Consider the following 16,932-nt stretch of genomic DNA (forward strand, 5'->3'; position numbering starts at 1 on the left):
GGCTGGAAAGGAATTGATTTAAAAATAGAAAGATGGGTGGTATCTGATTTGGCAATTTATGTCTAATCTAAACTCCTGCTGCCTGTCCTGTTTGGAATAAATGCATTTATTAGCTGAAAGCCCAGGGAAAACAGACCTTTCACTTGTATTAGACACTCTTTTTCAGTAAGTTTGAGGAGGACCTTTCACACCCACATTTGCATTTGAAGTACAAATATATTCTGGCAGGACTTGTATCAACACGGAGGTCCCAAGCACAACACCACAGATGGGAAAGAACTTGTATTTATAAAACAGCATTTTGAAATCTCTTCCTCGCTCCTGTTATTCAAACAATAAATCACCCATGTTTCAGAACACTGGGCTGGGGTTTGTGGTGGGATTTTCCAGCTCTCATTACTTCACACTGAAGAATCCCAGTTTTCCATTATCACAGCTCAGCCATTCCATTTCTCTCTCCATCTCCCTGCAGCATTGCAGCAGGAATTCCTAATCCCAGGGGAGAAACACGACCTGGAATCCTGGTCCTACCTCACTTTCACTTTCAAGTGCAGGAAACTTCAGCTCAAGCTCCTTAAGAGGCCTTGTGACATTTTCCCAAAAAGCTGTTTAGACGGAAATACAGGTTAAAGCCGTGCTAAGTTCAGTCCAAATGTTTTCTCTGATGAGGGACTTTATGGGTGAATAATCAGAGATGAAAAGTGAATAATTCTTGAGGATTTCCTGCTTATTTTTCAAACTGGTATTAATCCCTGTTTAACAGATAACAGCTGAAATCCATTGGAAGTCTTGCATACACAGGACCCAGTGGAAATTTATGTGTAAACCAGACTTTATTTAGTATATATCTCATTGCAAAAATTCTGATTTTGCTTATCCACAGTACGAGGGTGCAGCCAGACTAAATTAATGACTGTTTTACTGTGCGGGTTTTTTTTTAAATCCAAAGAGATGATTAAAATCCAGTTTCAAAGGAACAACTATCCTCGAAGGGGGAAAAGAAAAAAAAATTAGCAAAGCTTTGTTTTACCTGCCCTAATTTACAGCTTCCTACTTTTCCTGCATTCTGCTTGGGGAAACAATCAGCTTCTTTCAGGACAGAAATAAAACCACGAGGAATATATGCATAAAAGGAAAAACCAGTACAGATGTAGACTGCGGGTTAAGAGCTATTTATGCAGTATCAGAAGACTAAACCAGACTCTGGCCTGGCCATAAACGAAGCCCACGCCCTAAACGAGGTGCCAAGCCACAAAAAGCATTTGCGTCAACTGGGAATACAAGGGAAAGAAGGACTTCTAATTATAGGGCCTGGAAGCGGAAGGCCGGAGCGATTGGGAGCCGAGGCTGCGCCGTGTTTATCTCAGGCCTTCCTCCCCTCTGACTGATGAGGCTTGGCCCCAGGGTGGGGACTGCAGCTGCCCATGGGGACACGGAGTTCTCAGCCCCCGGGGGTAAATGAGAGAGCGCTGGGAGAGCTGGGCAGCCCCTGCCACATCCGAGTTATAACACCTCCCTAATTGCAGAGCTGGTTGATTGCCTGCGTGTAGGTTGGAGCACGGCTTGGAGCTTCACCAGGTTTTCTTTCAGAAGGTTTTTCACCTCCCCAAACTCTGCCAGGGCTCCACACCTTCAAGCTGTGTTGTTTCTTTTCAAAACACGAGTGCTGGGAATCAGGCACGCATCAGCGTGGAGGAAATGTGGATCCGTGGGTAGACTGGATTTAGGAATGCAACCTTCACATTTCACATCTCCAGCCACGGAGAGACCAGTTCAGCCACTGCACCAACTCGCTGCTTGTCCAAAAAGTGATTAAAAATACCAACTTCTCACGCTTCAGTTTGGAAATCTGGACTTGGATGCCACGCAAGGTTGGTGCTGAGCTTTGGAGGTTCCCAAATTACAGGCTCAAGGGAACCACAGTGATTCAGAGCTGCTCCTGCTTCAGTCCATATGGATTTCTCCTGGCACTCCCACCTTCCACAGGCTCACTGGGACAGGGCAATCACATTTCTGTGACAAAGTTTATGTGGCACACGGTTTTCTGAGGCATCTGGCCCGACCCAGGAACAGCAGCTTTATTTATACCCACTTAACTCCTCTCCCAGGCAAGTGAAAATACAGCCAAAGATCAGAGCTGCTCAGCCCCTGGGTAATCCCATGTGCCACAGTTCCAAAACTGGGTCTCAAAAAACCTTAACTAAATAATGAAATTCTGATTTTAGCAAAATTCACTGCAAAATAAACACAAGCATGTAAAGATTTAATGTAAATATTTTTAAAAATCCCAAGAAGTCAAAAGAAAGAGAAGGAAAATAAAATATTATTTTGTGAATAAATAACTCCCTGTGACTTTTATAACTCCTAAAATAATCCATGGCTACAGCTCTTCCTTCACAACCAACCCAAAATGCAATTCTTGATCAAGCCATCAATGCTCAAGGATTCCTCCTTCTGGTGACATGGGACACAGGGACACAACATTTTTAACTGCAGCTCATCAAACTGCCTGAATTTCAACATATTTGTCTTCCAAGGCAACAATTCAAGTTGAAAACCAGAAGAAAACGAACAGAAAAACTGAAGAATTATCCTGTCATTAAATAATTACAGCTTGTTTTACTCTCCAGGAGTGTTTTCCTGCCCACTTTCTCTGTTCAGTGGGAAAAAACTTGTGCAGAGATGTTCCAATTTCACCCTCTTTAACTATTAACTCAAGGCCACCGTCACGTTTCAATATAGAACATTAAAATAATCAGAGCAATTTCAGGTCTGTTAAAGGTGCAGTCAGGCATCCCAAGGGGGACACAGTTTAATCTGTTTTACTGCTGGCCCAACATTAATTTGCTCGTTATTAATGGGTGGAAAATCTCTTTTGTAGCCAAGGAAGCGTAATTATTTTAAATATTCAATGTCTTGCACTTCACAGCTCTCAGCTGCCAGGCTGGCAGGAGCAACACTTCTGGAAAGCAGATCATTTATTTACCACACTTAAAAGAAAAAAAAAAAAATCTCCAGATATTTATAAACCAGCGCCATTTTTTAGCTGTTTACTATTTGAGAATCTTATGCGAAAAGTTTCCTCTTTGACACTAAAATTGGATTGTACCTGCCCCATCCCATCAGTTTAAAAGCTGGTCCTACTCCCAAACTGAGCTATAACTACAGAAATGTTTTAATGATGATATTTTCAGGTCGTTTTAAGGGCTTTAATTGGAAACTATTGTGTGTCTTTTGCTCCCTCTAGGAGGGTGAGAAGCCAGGAGGGAGTCCTGCAGCTGGAAAACCCCTCTGCTGCATCTGAGGGTAGAGAAAAGCTTTTACTGGGAAAAGCTGTCCCAGGAGAAGACCACCAGGAAGCTCAGGTAACAAAACGTCCTTTTCAGCGGCTCTAAGGCTACTTACTGGCCTTAACAAATTGGCAATTGAAGCAGAAGCTGTACAAAAATCAAACAGAGGATAATTCTCATCTTTCCTGGCTGCCCACAGGGTTTGTTGTACATATAGTTCTTGGCAGTGCAGCCTGACAGGGAAACCAGGCACAAACCTTCCAAAACCAGGAGTGAATGATTTAAACAACCTCTGAACAGACATGAAAACTTCTACACTTCACTTGCCTCCCAAAGCAGACACAAGGGATGGAGATGTTTGGATGGATGCTCCTGGAAATCCCACCTGGAGGCCAGGAGGCCGTGTCCAGGTCAGGCTCTGCACAGGACACCACAGGAACTGGGATCCCACCACAATCCCCTGCTCTGGTGGGCTCAGAAGCTTCCAAAATTATTCCTGATTGCTCTGCATCACTCGAGGCTCCCACGGAAAGTGGAACTCCAGAGGAAGAGCAGCAGTGCCCACATGGAGATGTCCTGGCATCCTCCAGCACCAAAGGCTCCAGAATTATTGGTCACATCTAAAATTTAGGGCTGATCTCTCTACGCTTTTATTTCATCTATCAATTGTGAAAATGACATCTCTAGAGGTCTTCATGTTCCACTTATTCCCACTTTGCATCCTCGAGGCCCCAAACACACCTTCCTTGGGGAGCCCAGAGGATCTGGTCCTTCCTCCCCTCTGCAGCAGGGAGAAACTTCATGGGTAAAAGAACAGACTGTGCAGAACTTGCCCAAGTGCAGACAACAATGGATTTAGCAACTCAGCTTTAGCACAAATAAAACATCTGTCATTTGCTTTTAAATGTGGTGAAGTAAAGACAATTGACTGAAATGAAGCTGCGGCCCAGCAGACTTAAAAATTACTCTCCCAAGTGCAAATAACAGTTCCTGTAGTATGGAGAGATGTGGATCATTTACACAAAAGTTGGTTTTAATTATCACACTTCATAAAAGCCTTTATATCTCTGATCTGTCCAAATGAAGGGAGGATTCTGCTCTTTTCTAACACAAAAATAAAAAAAAAATCTATAAAGGCATCCTCCCAAAAGTCAGACCTGAGCACCTGTGCAGCTCCTGTGCTGAGACACGATGGAATTCAGGGGTTTATCAGTCCCAAAAAGTAAAATTTTCGGTGGATCAGAGCAGTGCTCCCTGTTTTCCTGCCCAGCACAGCTCTGCAGTCGCTGTGTTCTGGTGCAGACACTGAAATGAGGAGTAAAAGTGGGATTTCAGAGCAAGCAGCCAAGGACAGAATCAAAAGCCACCTCTTGTTTTGTTCTCTGTAATGAGCTCAGCCTGATTGCCAAGAGCCCACTTGGAGAATGGGCTGGGATGATGTTACAGCCCCTGGCTTCAAACAAAATCCTGCCTTGATGTTAAATAAAGAGCACAGAATCCTGGCCTAAGTGCTGCTCTCACTGGAGGCAGCTGAGAGAAGAGTTCTGGTTTGTCCCCATCCCTCCTGCAAACCTCCCCCAGCACACAGCATCTGCAAGCAGCCAAAAATAACACCACTTAAACAAGTGTTTTGCCATTAAACACCATTAGCTCTGAGTGTCACTCTCTAAATTATTGTCGGCCTGAGCAAACCGAAGAATTTGATCATCATAGAAGTATCCAGCAATTTGCAAAAATATCCTTCCTTTTGAAAAAAATAACAAGTTAATTTGGTTTTGCATAAACATTATGCTGCCCTTTAGATTTACATAATCCCAGAAACTCTCTTCAGGAGGCCTTTAATCAATATCTCTATACCATTCTAGTCTAAGCAGCCGTATTTATTTCACTTACTTATTTCATTTAATTAGCATTGCTCCACTTTAGGTATCATCCTTCTTCCAGAGCACAAAGCAAAATGAGTGTTCTGGAATGGAGGATTCTCAGTTCACTGCACAGAGCTCCACAAAAAACCTCCCTGCCCAGAAAATCCAGGCAGATGAGAATGCAGCTTTTCTGTCACAAACTCCCAGTGAACAGCTCTGCACTGTTAAAGAGTTCTGACACAACAGATGGGGTGTCAGAATGACACCAACTGGTCAGCAAAAGTGAAAACGTAAATGACAGACATTTCGTTTTATTCCCTGAAATGTGACCTCACCCTCCTGATCCTCATGGCATTTGCTGGATTTTTGGGAATTGTTAATTTAGGCAATGGAAGCTGTTGATTCCCTGATCATTTCCCTGAGTGTTGCTGCAATCAGCCAGAACGTTATTTACCTACAGATAATGGAATGTTAATTGTCAGATTAATAAGATCAATTAATACACAAGGTTTGCAAGTGTCCCTGCTGCCCACAGTGACTTTAATTAATAAAGAGAAAGGAGAGAAATTGGTACTTACGAGGAGTTTCTTACAAGTCTTTTCAGGTTTTAGTTGATCTCAATTAGGAGAGAGGGTAAGATCACAAATTCTTCATTAGCAAACAAATAATAAGTTACTTTAAAAACCAGTGAAACCATGTTATTTCTGTATTTATGGAAGAATTTAATTACAATTACAATTTAATCCATGGGCTGGTCCTCTGGATACCTGAGGATCACACCATGTGGGCACCTGGCTGGCAGGATCCCAACAGACAGGAATTCCTCAGCAGTGGAAGAGGGACTGAATCTCCTCCCTCCTACCACAGCAAAAGAGTTCCTAAAATTTGAGATTTCCAGAGAAGACAAATTGCACATCCAACACTCCACAGAGCAGGTCACCTGCAGTGTCCCAGTGGGACCAGCAATGCCCCCAAAGCCATGGGACACATTCCCATGGGATTTTACTGCCTTTCCATCCATCCCAAGAAGCAGAAAAATCTCTTACCACTGGGGTTAAAGGCCATGCAGCAAATGGGCTTCTCATGAGCAGGGAAATGGGCCACGATGCCATCACTGTCCGAATCCTCACTCACCAGGACCTGGGAACAGAGCACAGCCCGGGATTAGCAGGGAAAAAACCACTCCAGAGGGAAATCCCCAATTTCCTGACACAGGGGCTGCTCTGTGAGGTGTCACAGGGTAACTGCACGGCAGCTGAACACCAACAATCCTCGGGAATTCTCTCACACACACAGACATGAGACCTGCTCTAAGGACCACAAAGGATTACCCACTTCATGCCTGGGTTTCCTATTTATTTATCCTATTCAAATTAGGGGAAAAGAGAAAAATATTCCTGTTTTGCTCCATGAATTACTGCTGACTGCACAAGAGCTCACTGCACCGTGCTGTGCAGGAAGCTCCATTTGAGGTTTCCAACAACAAAATCACTTCCTGGAAAGAAAAGGGACTATTGAAGCCTTCCATAAATCAGTATTTTGATCCCAGGTACATAAGGCAAACAAGTGGAAGATCAGATCAAAGTGGGTTTGCTTTCCATGAGCGCCTCAGGTGGGAACAGCCCAGCTTCCATCCTGCTGCCAGTGGGGCTGGAATTGAGATTTCCAAAGGATGCAAGGAATGCCAAGGGCTGGGAGTGTGGATGGGAGCAGCTGCACTGTGGAATTCACAGGTAATGTGAATTTTTTTCCAATTTGAAGCTGCCTCACTCAGTATGAGGTAACACTTTTGCAAAGGTTGTTATCAAAAAATCAGATTTTTTGATTTTTTATAAAAAAGGTTGTAATCAAAAAATAAAAAAAATTTTGTTATCAAAAAATTATAAAACATCTTCTTGTGAACAAGAAAAGGAATGAAAATACAGGAGAGAGTTTTCACAACAGAGGGAAATTCAGTGGAAAAGGAAATGCCTGGACTGAGATTTGTGTTGTGCAGCAGATTCTGGGGAAAGGGACTAAGGATGAGCCTTTAGGGTTTTAAACAAAAGCAAATTTGAAGCTGATAAAATTCCTGGGCCAGCCGAGCTAAAGCTGAGTGTGAGGACATACAAAGGGACAAAATACCTAAGTTTAATTGCATGAAAAGCGAAGCTATTCCTAGACTGATAGAAAAGAACCAGAAGATGTGTGGACAAAACCATGCAAGAGCTGTAGGAATATTTTATTCCTTGATTACATCACCCTAAAAGCTGAAATAAGTAAAACAAAAAGGAAAGATCTGTCAGAAAAGGACTCGAAAAAGGGGATTTTGTGGTGAGCAAAAACCATCTCCTTACTGAGACAGTGCAAAACCACCCTGAACAATTTGTCTGCCTCTTCCAAAATAATCTGCAAGGGTTTTAATACTTCCTATCCCAAACAGATATCAAAATAATTGGAAGATATTTTTCCTCCTGAAAAAAAAAAAAAAAACAAAAATGAGGAATCCTCTCGTGGTGTTTGGAGCATTTGGGATGGGGCTGGAGGAGCCTGGACCTGCCTGGCTGGCAGAGCTCACAGCACAATTATGGCTTTGCTCTCCCTCGTCAGCATTTCCTGCTCCTTCCAGAACCACCAAACCAGAGGCTCTGCAGATCTTCTGAAAGGTTTTTCAAAGGAGCTCTGCTCTCCCTCAGCCTGAGATACTCAGAAACTCCCAGCCTGAATTATCACAGCTCCCACTCCCAGCCTCAACACTTTGCTCTAATAGAAAGAGAAATTATAATCAAAAATTAACACCATAAACCAGCTTTACAAAGAATTTTTTTCTTTGCAGGTCTAATCTGTTAAATAAAAATATTCAATCAGAAATGTGTTGGTATCACAGGATCTAAGTCACTGCTAGAAACAGTTGTACAGGATATTCCATGTGTAGACTCTTCTAGAGGATTAATTCAACCTGGCTTTATTTGAGAAAAAATAAAAATGATAAATGCACTGCTGTTATCACCCCTGCAACAGACACAGGCAGGAGCACTGGATGGCAACCTGATCCTTAAATATTTTTCCTCTGGAAATACGACACGAAGCAAAAACTCACAACATTAAAAACTGAAAAACCCCTTAGACTTAGACTCAGAAAACTTGAGAATTCAAAAAAGGCCGAATCTCTATTTGTATGTGATGTTAACTGATCCCATGCTTTCAATTCTCTTGTCACTTACTGCTTAAAAATCTCTCCTTGAAAATAAAACACTCCAAAAGGAGTTTTTCAAGACCTTCCCACTTCAGTGTAAAAGCTGATTTTCAGGAGCAGCCTTTGCAGATTCAAATTCAAAAATGTTCATCTCCTGTACGAATAAAGTAAAGCAACATAAAAGCCAAAAAATCCAACCACAAAAGAACCCTCATCACTCAAAAATTTGGAAATTTTGGGCAGTGGGGAATGAGAGACTCAGGGCTCCTTTCTCAGCAGCTGATGTGTGGCACTGCCTGTGTCAGAATGGACAGAACTGGCTTTGGGGACACACGTGGAAACAACTCTTGCCTGTGTGTGGAAAGATGAAGAAATATTCTTCCTCTTTTCAAAACCAGCATGAAAAAATAAATCCTTTAGGAATAGAGGAAAATAATTTTTTTACATCACCAATCTCTACTGAAACCTTCAGGATTTGTCAAGTCCTCCCCTTGCTTTTCTGCACTGCACTTGGGGATAAGAAATATCACTTTTTTACAATTCCAACACTACAAAAGAAGGAGGAAAAAAAAATTCCAAGGAATTGGACTTAACTCCATCATCAAGCAAATGTCCCTCCCAAAGATGCCACCAAACCAGAGCTTGGCACAGCTTTAAATCCCAGTGAGATTTTTCCCTTTCTTACAGAACTTGAAGAAATCAAAATGACACTGACACAGCACCCAGAGCTTTAGGAGCACCAAACCAGCTCCTCCAGCCAGCTGAGGGCTTTGTGCCCCTGGAAACAGCAGAGTTGGGAATTTTTCCTGGAAATCCAAGCAGAGGGACAATTTCCCTAATAACACATGCAAGGGCTGTCAGGGAGCTCGAGGGAAGCAGCTCATTCTCCTTCCCAGGGTGTGCAGAGCCCACAGGAATCCCCAGGCTACAATTTTTCCCCTCCCAAACAGGCTCCTTTCTCCAAGGTAGTGGCCTCTAACCACTCTGCTAAAAATCCTTCCAAAATCTCTCACTGAGAAAAGCTCAGGAATCTCAGCATCGCCCTGGTGATCAGAGTCACTGAGCTTCAGCAGGATCCTCCTTGCTCCCAACCAGAGACCAACCCTGAGACTTTTCCACCAGGACTCCTCCTGAACCAGCTGCTCCTGGTGCCCAAAAAAAAAACATTTTATCAAGAGCTGCAGCAGGATTTTCCCCAAACCTGCCCAGCCAAAGAGCCCGTGGCTGGATGTGCTGAGCTGAAGCAGCTCTGTTACAGCAGAACTCTGAAGTTCATCAAAGATTCATCGAATATTTTCTCTCACCCTGAAAGAAGAGACAAAGCACCGAGGACATGGTTGCATTTACTACCAGCCAACAGTGTTTGCTTGCAGGGCAGGAGATAACTGCAGCCAGAGCTTTTTTCTCTATGCCATATTTTCCTTCCTCCGTGGTATTTTTCAGTACCGCTGAGCAGAAGCCACTCGTAATTATGACTTTAATTATTTTAATCTTTAAAGGCAAATTACACCACTTATCCCAGTGGAGACATGTTTTTAAATAAAACATGAAAGTAAGACAAATAAAAATGGACCCAAATCTAATCAAGCAGGTCCTACTCTTAATACAATTAAGGAAAGAGTAATCCCATCATCATAAAAACAAATAGGTTTGGCAATAATTATAAATATGAATATTGTATAACGAATATTCGCCGTACACTCGAGATCCCCAATGCTTTAAAGAGCTGGAGTTTGATTCACAAAGAGCCTCCCCCAAGTTACAGCCAAGGTCAAACTTCAGTGGAAAGGGGCTAGAAGTGATAGATCTGTGGCATTAACTACTGCACTCCTTTTAATAGAATCCAGCATAAACTCAAACCAGCCTCACGCTCAGCCTGAACCATTTATCTGAGACAAAAATGTCTTCTTGACAAAAACCAGATCTCCTTTAATAAAAGTGAGGCAGACAGTATTATGCTCTGAGGGAATCCTGTTGCTCTTTTTATATTTCTATATAAAAAAGAATTCTTCTGTAATACACGGAGATATAAAAAGTGAAGAAAATTGAGGCCAAAATATCTGAGTGTCAGGAAGATCAGATCAGCCTGTGCCAAAGCTGCTCCTAAAATAAAAGCCCTGGTGTTAATGACCAGTGGAATTATGTCTGTAGTTAAAGTTTTATTATTGACTGTGCTTCACTCTTGGAGCTTCTTTTTGCTTCAGACCAAAATTTCACAACAATTCCTGCTCCTGAGAAGCATCTTGATTTTTGGTTCAATTGCTACCCACTCCTCACCAAATGAAAATGAACTTTAGAAAAAACCGCGGCGGGCGACTGCTTTTTCTCCCCCAAAATTCCTCTTTAATGCAATAAAAAGTTAATGGGGAACAGGAAAAAAAAAAAAAAAAAGCCCTGATCACATTTTAAAGCATAAATAGATCAACATGTTATTGTATTTTGCTGAGCTGTTTTGAAAATACTCCCTGCAGTAATCCTGAGTCGGGGATGAGCTGCAGGGTGAGATTTCACCCATCACAGAGAACACACCCAGAATCCAGGTTTGGATCTGGAGCTGGCCACATCTTTCTCTGTCAACCAACTGTTAGATGTTGAACAGATTTACATTCTGCCCCAAAAACTGGTGACTTTTGAGCAAGGTCATTATTGCAGCCAGCACGTGGGTGGCCCAGTGGATGAATTAATTAAGAATACAGAAACAAAGGTCGAAAGAAAATAATTTTTCTTTCGAACCCAAGCCAATAAAGTCTTACACATTTAATTCCAATTACTGAAAAAAGAGGACATCTGTACAGCTTTAGGTTTATCCATTTCAGCTAATTAAGGGATTCAAATAAATAGTCCTTCCATCTAACTGAAAAGTTTGCTAACACTTCATTAGAAGGAAGTTTAAACAAGCACACAACCTTGTTAACATATTTTGGTTTACCACAAAGTTACTTGGGCATCTCGATAATTATTTTTATTCCTTTTACAAATATCTCCTGACAGCCAATGTCAATAATTCTGCATTCCTCTGCATTTATTTAATTACCTCATAATTCAAATTTTCTTAAAGTAGCACCAATTCTGAAAGTAGGAGCTATCACATAAACAACTGCTGGGGATGAGAGTTTACTACAGTATCCACATTCATAAGGTTTATTAAAAATATTTCCCCTGCAGATTTAATCCTGCAAAATGACATTAACAGAGTTCTTTGGTCTTTACTTGTGGATTTTTCAGTGGTGAGTTTGGATTTCACCCTCTGCCAGGGGAGCACGGGGCAGTGAATGAGACACATCGAGCTCCCACTCACATTTAAATGCCTTTGAAATGAGAGAAATTATAAAAAATTAGTGAAAAATATAGTTAGTCCTCCTGGTTTGAGTCTAAAACATGTCCCTTCATCCTCCTCCTGGCACAGAAATTGTTTTATTTGTACACAGGCACAGAGCAGCTCAGTTCATCTTTAGAACCTGTGTGCTGTGCTTGAAATAAATGAAAAAGTACTTGGGTCATTAACTTGCAAAGTTTAAGACACATTTATTTAAAGAAAAAAACGCTGCCCCACTCAATTAAAAATGCTTACTTCTCCTCCAAAGTGATGGATTTGCCTGCCTTAGATTTATTGTTGTCTTCCGTTTTCCTTCTCTTTTAAAAACAGATTTTTTTTGCACTGTATCTTATCTTACAGGCATATTTTATGACTTAAAAAATGTATCTTTCACTGCAACACCCAAATTCTTAGTCAGGCTGTGCAGGTGATAGAAATTTTTATTGGCCTGAAGGACGTGAGGTGTTTATTTTCTATCAGGAGGGCACTGATGATAAGAAAATAATTCCTCCTTGCTTCTGAAATTCCCCTCAGTTGTGGCAAGGCTGAAACCCCTGTGAGCACACACCAATCCCTGCTGATGGGATTCAAGGCTCTCCAAATGTTCATTTAGAAAATACTTGGTTGGAATTTTTAAGTCTAATTTTTAAGTTTAATTTTTAAGGGTTTCTCAGTGAGTGGAGGATGAGCCATGAACATCCCAATCCCACTGCTGATTCCGCTCAGAACTCTTTTATTTTCAAGAATCCTGAAAAGTGGAGTGATAAAACAAGGAAAAATCCTTTCCCTGAGAGTGGTTCAGCACTGGAAGAGGAGTTCCCCCAGAGGAAAAGTGGAGTCACCATCCCTGGGAGGATTCAAACAACGAGCAGATGTGGCAATTTGGTCCCATGGGAATGGCAGGATTCAGCCAAAGGCTGGACTTGATGATCCTGCAGGTCATTTCCAAATCACTGATTCTGTGATCCCATAAACCAGTAACTTTACAAAAACCACTGAAAACAGACAGTGAGCCTAAACCAGCTGGATTTGGCAGCACCAAGCTGCCCAAACTCACACCTTTGGGGTCTGCTGGAGTCCAGAGATGAGCTCAGGGAGGTTCTCACCTCACTGAGAGATCAGAGCTGCTGAAACTTCCCTGAATCCTGCCACCAAGCCAGCCAGGCTTCCCCAGCCAGCACAAAGCAGTGCCATCCATCCTGGCATTCCCTGCAGGAATTCTCCTGCCAGCACACAGCCTCCCATCCCTGCCAGGCTCCTGGGGACATGAGACCCCTGCCAAGATCAGCATCTACCTGCACAAAAACTCACATTCCCACTGGGAACAGAGCTGGAGGTACAGGAAAAGACTCAGAGCACCCAGGACACTCCTCACAGGTGAAGGTTCTGTCCTGGCAGTGTGGAATAACCATGTACAAAGTGCATTTATTTATTTTTAATCAGCCTGCTTTTTGCCAGAGGGACGTAAGAAAAAATAGTTTTAAAAAAATCTCCTGAACCACAAAAATCTAACAATGCAAAAGAAAAGTTATTTTCTTTTTTTTTTTTTTTTTCTTTTTTCCTGGAAATAAATATAGTTCTGAAAGCAAATCTCAGCCCTGGAAAGAAATTATATCATTTAACAGCATTTAAAAACTTCAGGTCACAAAAACACGAATGCAATACACACAATGAGGATATCCAACTTCCCAGAGGTTCAGGACAAAAGTTATTCTCCTTGAGCTGATGGCTTATTTATGTTAGAGCAGCAGGGTTTGGACAAGACAAACGTTATCATTTTTACAGCTCCTCTCCTGTAGTGCCCTTTAGGCTTTCAGAGCTCCCTACTATTGTCAGGGTCAGAGGACAAGTTCATAAAACATCTAAATCACCTATAACAAGCCTTAAAAACCTAAGATCTCTCATGGTTTTCCCTCTAGGCCCATGCAGGAGAATCAAAGCACAGACAGAGACCAGCAGAAATAATGACCATATTAAACAGCTTCATCAGAAATTTATGAAGCCAAATTTGTCTTTTTTTTTTTTTTTTTTTCCCTTTCCTTGTTGCATATGAAGAGCCATAAGATTACATTTTTTTTTTTCCCTGGAAACAAAACAAATCCCAACAGCCAACAGAATTATTTTAAGATCTGACTCTAAGACCTTAATTCTTTTTTTCCCCATTATCTTCTTTCTTTTATTTCAGTTGTGGAAGAAAATGTCTGTACTGTTTTATGACCAATTCCCTTTCAATACAACACTGCTTGGCTAAATATGTCCAAAATTAATTCTCAGGGAACAATCATAACAAAGTTTTTCTTTGTTTTGGTTTGGTTTTTTTTCAAGTAAAAGATTTTATTTTCCTATCAAGAAAAAAAAAATAAAATAACTTGGCTAAATATTTGACTTCTGACATGTCCTTAGTACCTCATAACTTACCTGCAAAGAGCATCATAAAGATAGGGGAAAACAAGAAAAAAAATGAAGTTTTTTTTGCTCTAAATTCAGTAAATGTGACCATGAGGAAAAAAAATTCTCACAGACCAGTTACAGAATAATGAAGTGTGTGGGAGTTCTGCATAAACACTGAATCCAGGACCAGACACTTTAAAATTAAATGAGTGGTAGAAACAAACAAAAAAAGACATGGATATCTTCTCTGTCATAAAGACAGGAAAATCCAGCTATTTAAAAATTGTCTGATGATGGTGTGGAGTTTGTAACAAATGATTCTGCCTGATGCACTGCACTGTGTATTAACATATACAGTAAATTATTATTATAAAAGAGCACAAATGCCTCACAAAACAGCATCGTGCATTTGGGATTGATATAAAATTATAACTTTTACACTTCAGACCCAGCTTCTCTCATCATTATTTTTAGCCTGGAATTCAAGAATTTCCCCCCTTCCTAAAGAACCCCATATTCCATCCACGTTCTATATTAATGAATATCCTGAGACTACATCTCCACTTGGACTGATCAGCATCAATCAACGTCAATTAGGAAACAAGTGTTGGGCAGACAAAACCTGACACTTCACACTTGATCTTGTCAAAGCATCACAGAAAGATGCTGCCAGGCCAATATACATCATATATTTTGGCTGCATTTCAGTCCCTAAAGAAGATTTCATCCCTAAAGAGGGATTTTATCCCAGCTCTGTAAAACTCCCGCCGCGGTGAAAAAATCCAATTTATTTTTTTCACTCCCAACAACGCAAACTCTAATTTTTTTTTTTTTTTTAGGGAGGTGGTGGCTGTGCGCAGTGTGGTACCTGTCCCTCTGCCACTGTCTCGGTGTCGATGATGGTGACAATGCCAGGCACCAGAGGGCTCCTGCGGAGGTTGCTGTGAGCCAGGATTTCCTCCTCGGTGGCTCCCGACGGCAGCGTCCCCGTCAGCTGTGTCACCACCTTCCCCACCATGGTCAGCCCAGTCTTTATTGTCTGCAAAAAAAAAAAGGCAAAAGGGAAAAAAAAAACCCTTAAAGGATGTTTAGGGTTGTGCTCTGGGTTCAGCTCGGATTTATTATTTTTTTTTTCAGGAGGGATGTACCAGTCGCAAAAGGCTCGCAAGGAAACAGCTTGAAAAAGTTTTAGCAAATGGAAGAATTCACCTTTATTTTGGAAGTCAGTTATGCCGAAGCATTATTGAAAAAAGATGTGTTTTAATGTTCAAATTATTTAATGTTTTCGTGGGTTAAGTATTAAAAAAACCCGTTGTTGGGGTTTTTTTTTTAAACTTTGATTTTACTTAGTGCCATAGCATGGATGGTGAGAAGGAGCAAGGATGAGGCCACAGTGGGTGTGAGGAGGGTACTGCTCACACAAAAATACACACAGCTCCTAAAGCTGACAGAGTTTTGTCTTCTGCACAGTGCAAGAGACCAAGAATTTCGCCTTTGCTACATCTGACACACTTATTTTTTAACTCAGTAATTAAGCATTAAAACTGAATATTGAGACTCAAATCCAGGAAAATTTAAAATGCCACCCTCGAGGTCCTGGAACTCCCAGGCACATCTCAGCACAAGGAATGGGACTTTCCAGGCTCTGCATCTTTCCCAGATATGGGTTTAAAAACACGTTCACTGCACCAGCTTTTAGCAGCTAAAGATGCTGAAGATTATTTTTGTTTTGCCTTATTTTGTTTGGAGAAAGAGGCAGAGCAAACACAGTAAGAGAGATGCAGATTGAAAGAAAAACAAGCTCAGCTACAACTTGAAATATTTTCTCCTTGAACCAAGGACTGTGCCTTATTTGCCTGTAAAGAATTGAGCAGATTTATTATGCAATATAAATAAGAAATAGCAAAAGAGATCAGAATGGAATGACACTGTAACAAGCCAATTCTTAACTAAAAAGACAAGCTAAGCTGCCTGCTAAATTGAAAAGGGGAAAAAAAAAAAAAGTCCAGATCCCAGGCTGAAACCAAGAAGCAGCCACAAATCAATTGCAACTGCTTTGTTTAGTGCTAAAATCTCAAACTGCAGTGATTAGAAAACACATTAGTGTTCATCAATTAGCAGCCAAACGTTTGTTTTAATAATTGATGGGAAGTGACTTACACAAAGTCTGTTAGTGTGTTGTCAGGAAAGCCTCTGAAGGGCCAACAGCAGCAGGCGCCACACGGTATCGATGGCCACGGCCAGCCAGGAAGGCTGATTAACCTCTGAGATGCCTCTGCTGATGGACTCACCCCATTAATGCTAATGGAGATACTTCCACTTAAAATCGAGCCAGGCCTTTAGCACAGCAATGGCTTTGGGGGTTTAAAGTCTTTAGTAATATCCTGCCATTTGTTTCTTGTTATTTCTTTTTTATACCCGGCTACGACGGAGGAGGATAAAACGGGTTTTAACGGAGGCAAATTCAGGAGGCTGGGAGAGGTAACATAAAGCAGATATTGATGGCTGAGGAATAAACCTAAAATAGCCCCAGTGCCATCACAGGGATGCATTCCAGCTCTCCTGGCAAAAAAAAACCTGACAAGGCAGACTTTTGGCCAATAGTTAAAATCCTAGGAAACGATTCATTCTCAGTGGGTAAAGCAGGGAGGAGAATGCTGCATGGTAAAATACCTGTGAGAGAGAAAAGGCTAAAAAACTGTAACTGACCTGCTCTAGAGAAAACACCTTTCATATTTATAATGAGAGCAGTGGGATGACAAAGCACCAGACAGGAATTTGCAGCCCTCCAGAAGGAAATGCCCGTGCTCAGAGGTGTGCAGAGATGTGGCCGAGGCCATTAGCTCAGAAACATCACTGCAGAACCATTACAGCACTTACTGCCCTGTGCTGGTG

General features: G+C 41.5%; 1 protein-coding gene and 1 long non-coding RNA gene across 13 annotated transcripts in view; both read right to left on the reverse strand.

The window, feature by feature from the left end:
* BCAS3 (BCAS3 microtubule associated cell migration factor) overlaps nucleotides 1-16,932 on the reverse strand; it is a 300,050-nt gene that overhangs the window by 232,318 nt on the left and 50,800 nt on the right. For all 12 annotated transcript variants that reach the window (XR_010745132.1, XM_066333524.1, XM_066333513.1 and 9 more), the window contains exons 11-12: nucleotides 14,906-15,076; nucleotides 6,202-6,295 (exon numbers count right to left, since the gene is read on the reverse strand). Coding sequence is in view for 11 of the 12 variants with exons in the window: in XM_066333524.1 (XP_066189621.1) it covers nucleotides 6,202-6,295; nucleotides 14,906-15,076 (265 nt within the window). In the remaining variant the exon portion in view is untranslated. The remainder of the gene's footprint in view (nucleotides 1-6,201; nucleotides 6,296-14,905; nucleotides 15,077-16,932) is intronic.
* Nucleotides 2,243-6,192, reverse strand: LOC136370215 (uncharacterized). Its single transcript, XR_010745134.1, has 2 exons — nucleotides 5,734-6,192; nucleotides 2,243-5,609 (listed from the first exon to the last, which is right to left on the reverse strand). It is a non-coding gene; the product is annotated as an uncharacterized lncRNA (long non-coding RNA).

Source organism: Sylvia atricapilla, chromosome 20 (assembly GCF_009819655.1).
Source record: "Sylvia atricapilla isolate bSylAtr1 chromosome 20, bSylAtr1.pri, whole genome shotgun sequence".
Lineage (NCBI taxonomy): Eukaryota > Metazoa > Chordata > Aves > Passeriformes > Sylviidae > Sylvia > Sylvia atricapilla.